This window comes from Sceloporus undulatus, unplaced genomic scaffold, assembly GCF_019175285.1.
Source record: "Sceloporus undulatus isolate JIND9_A2432 ecotype Alabama unplaced genomic scaffold, SceUnd_v1.1 scaffold_39116, whole genome shotgun sequence".
Taxonomy (NCBI): Eukaryota; Metazoa; Chordata; class Lepidosauria; order Squamata; family Phrynosomatidae; genus Sceloporus; species Sceloporus undulatus.
Window position 1 is genome coordinate 1 of NW_024842026.1, and position 499 is coordinate 499.

The following is a 499-nucleotide window of genomic DNA, read 5'->3' on the forward strand; positions in this document are numbered from 1 at the left end:
GCCTCTTTGGCCTTAGGTTTGCCTTGTGAAGACGATGAGGGATGTTGCGACGCTTGTGGTTGCGAGGGTTGAGGTTGGCGAGGCTGTTGAGGTGGATTGGGTGCAGCAGCTTTAGGCTGCTGAACTTGGGAGTTGTCCTTGCGAGGGAAGTGATGAGTAGGCTGGGGTTTCTTGGGATGGCCTGCATTGGGCAATGCAGGCAGGTCTCCTCTAAACTCCCGGTACCGGCATGCCGCCTCTGCTGCCTTTTGCATGTCACTAGGATTCTTGTCCAGCACATATTGGACCACCTCCGGGGGATAATGCGCAAGGAACTGCTCCAAGTCAATGAGGAAGCAGGCTGCCTCCAGTGTGGTTGCCTTAGCTACTTGAAACCAAAGCTCCCTTTTCCGTTGAACTGCATAAGCCAGGTCGAAGTCAGATGAGTTCGGTTTCCTGTCCGTTCGTCTGAAGCGTCTCCGCGCCGCTTCCGGGGTGAGACCAAGGCGTTGTCGAGCCC

General features: G+C 55.9%; 1 protein-coding gene across 1 annotated transcript in view; it reads right to left on the bottom strand.

The window, feature by feature from the left end:
- Positions 1–22: 22 nt before the first annotated feature.
- Positions 23–499, bottom strand: part of LOC121918802 (ribonuclease Y-like) — a gene marked incomplete at its 3' end in the record, with an annotated part of 1,075 nt that continues 598 nt past the window's right edge. Inside the window, exon 2 of the mRNA XM_042444786.1 lies at positions 23–499. This exon is cut by the window's right edge and continues 1 nt beyond it. Coding sequence (XP_042300720.1) covers positions 23–499 — 477 coding nt within the window.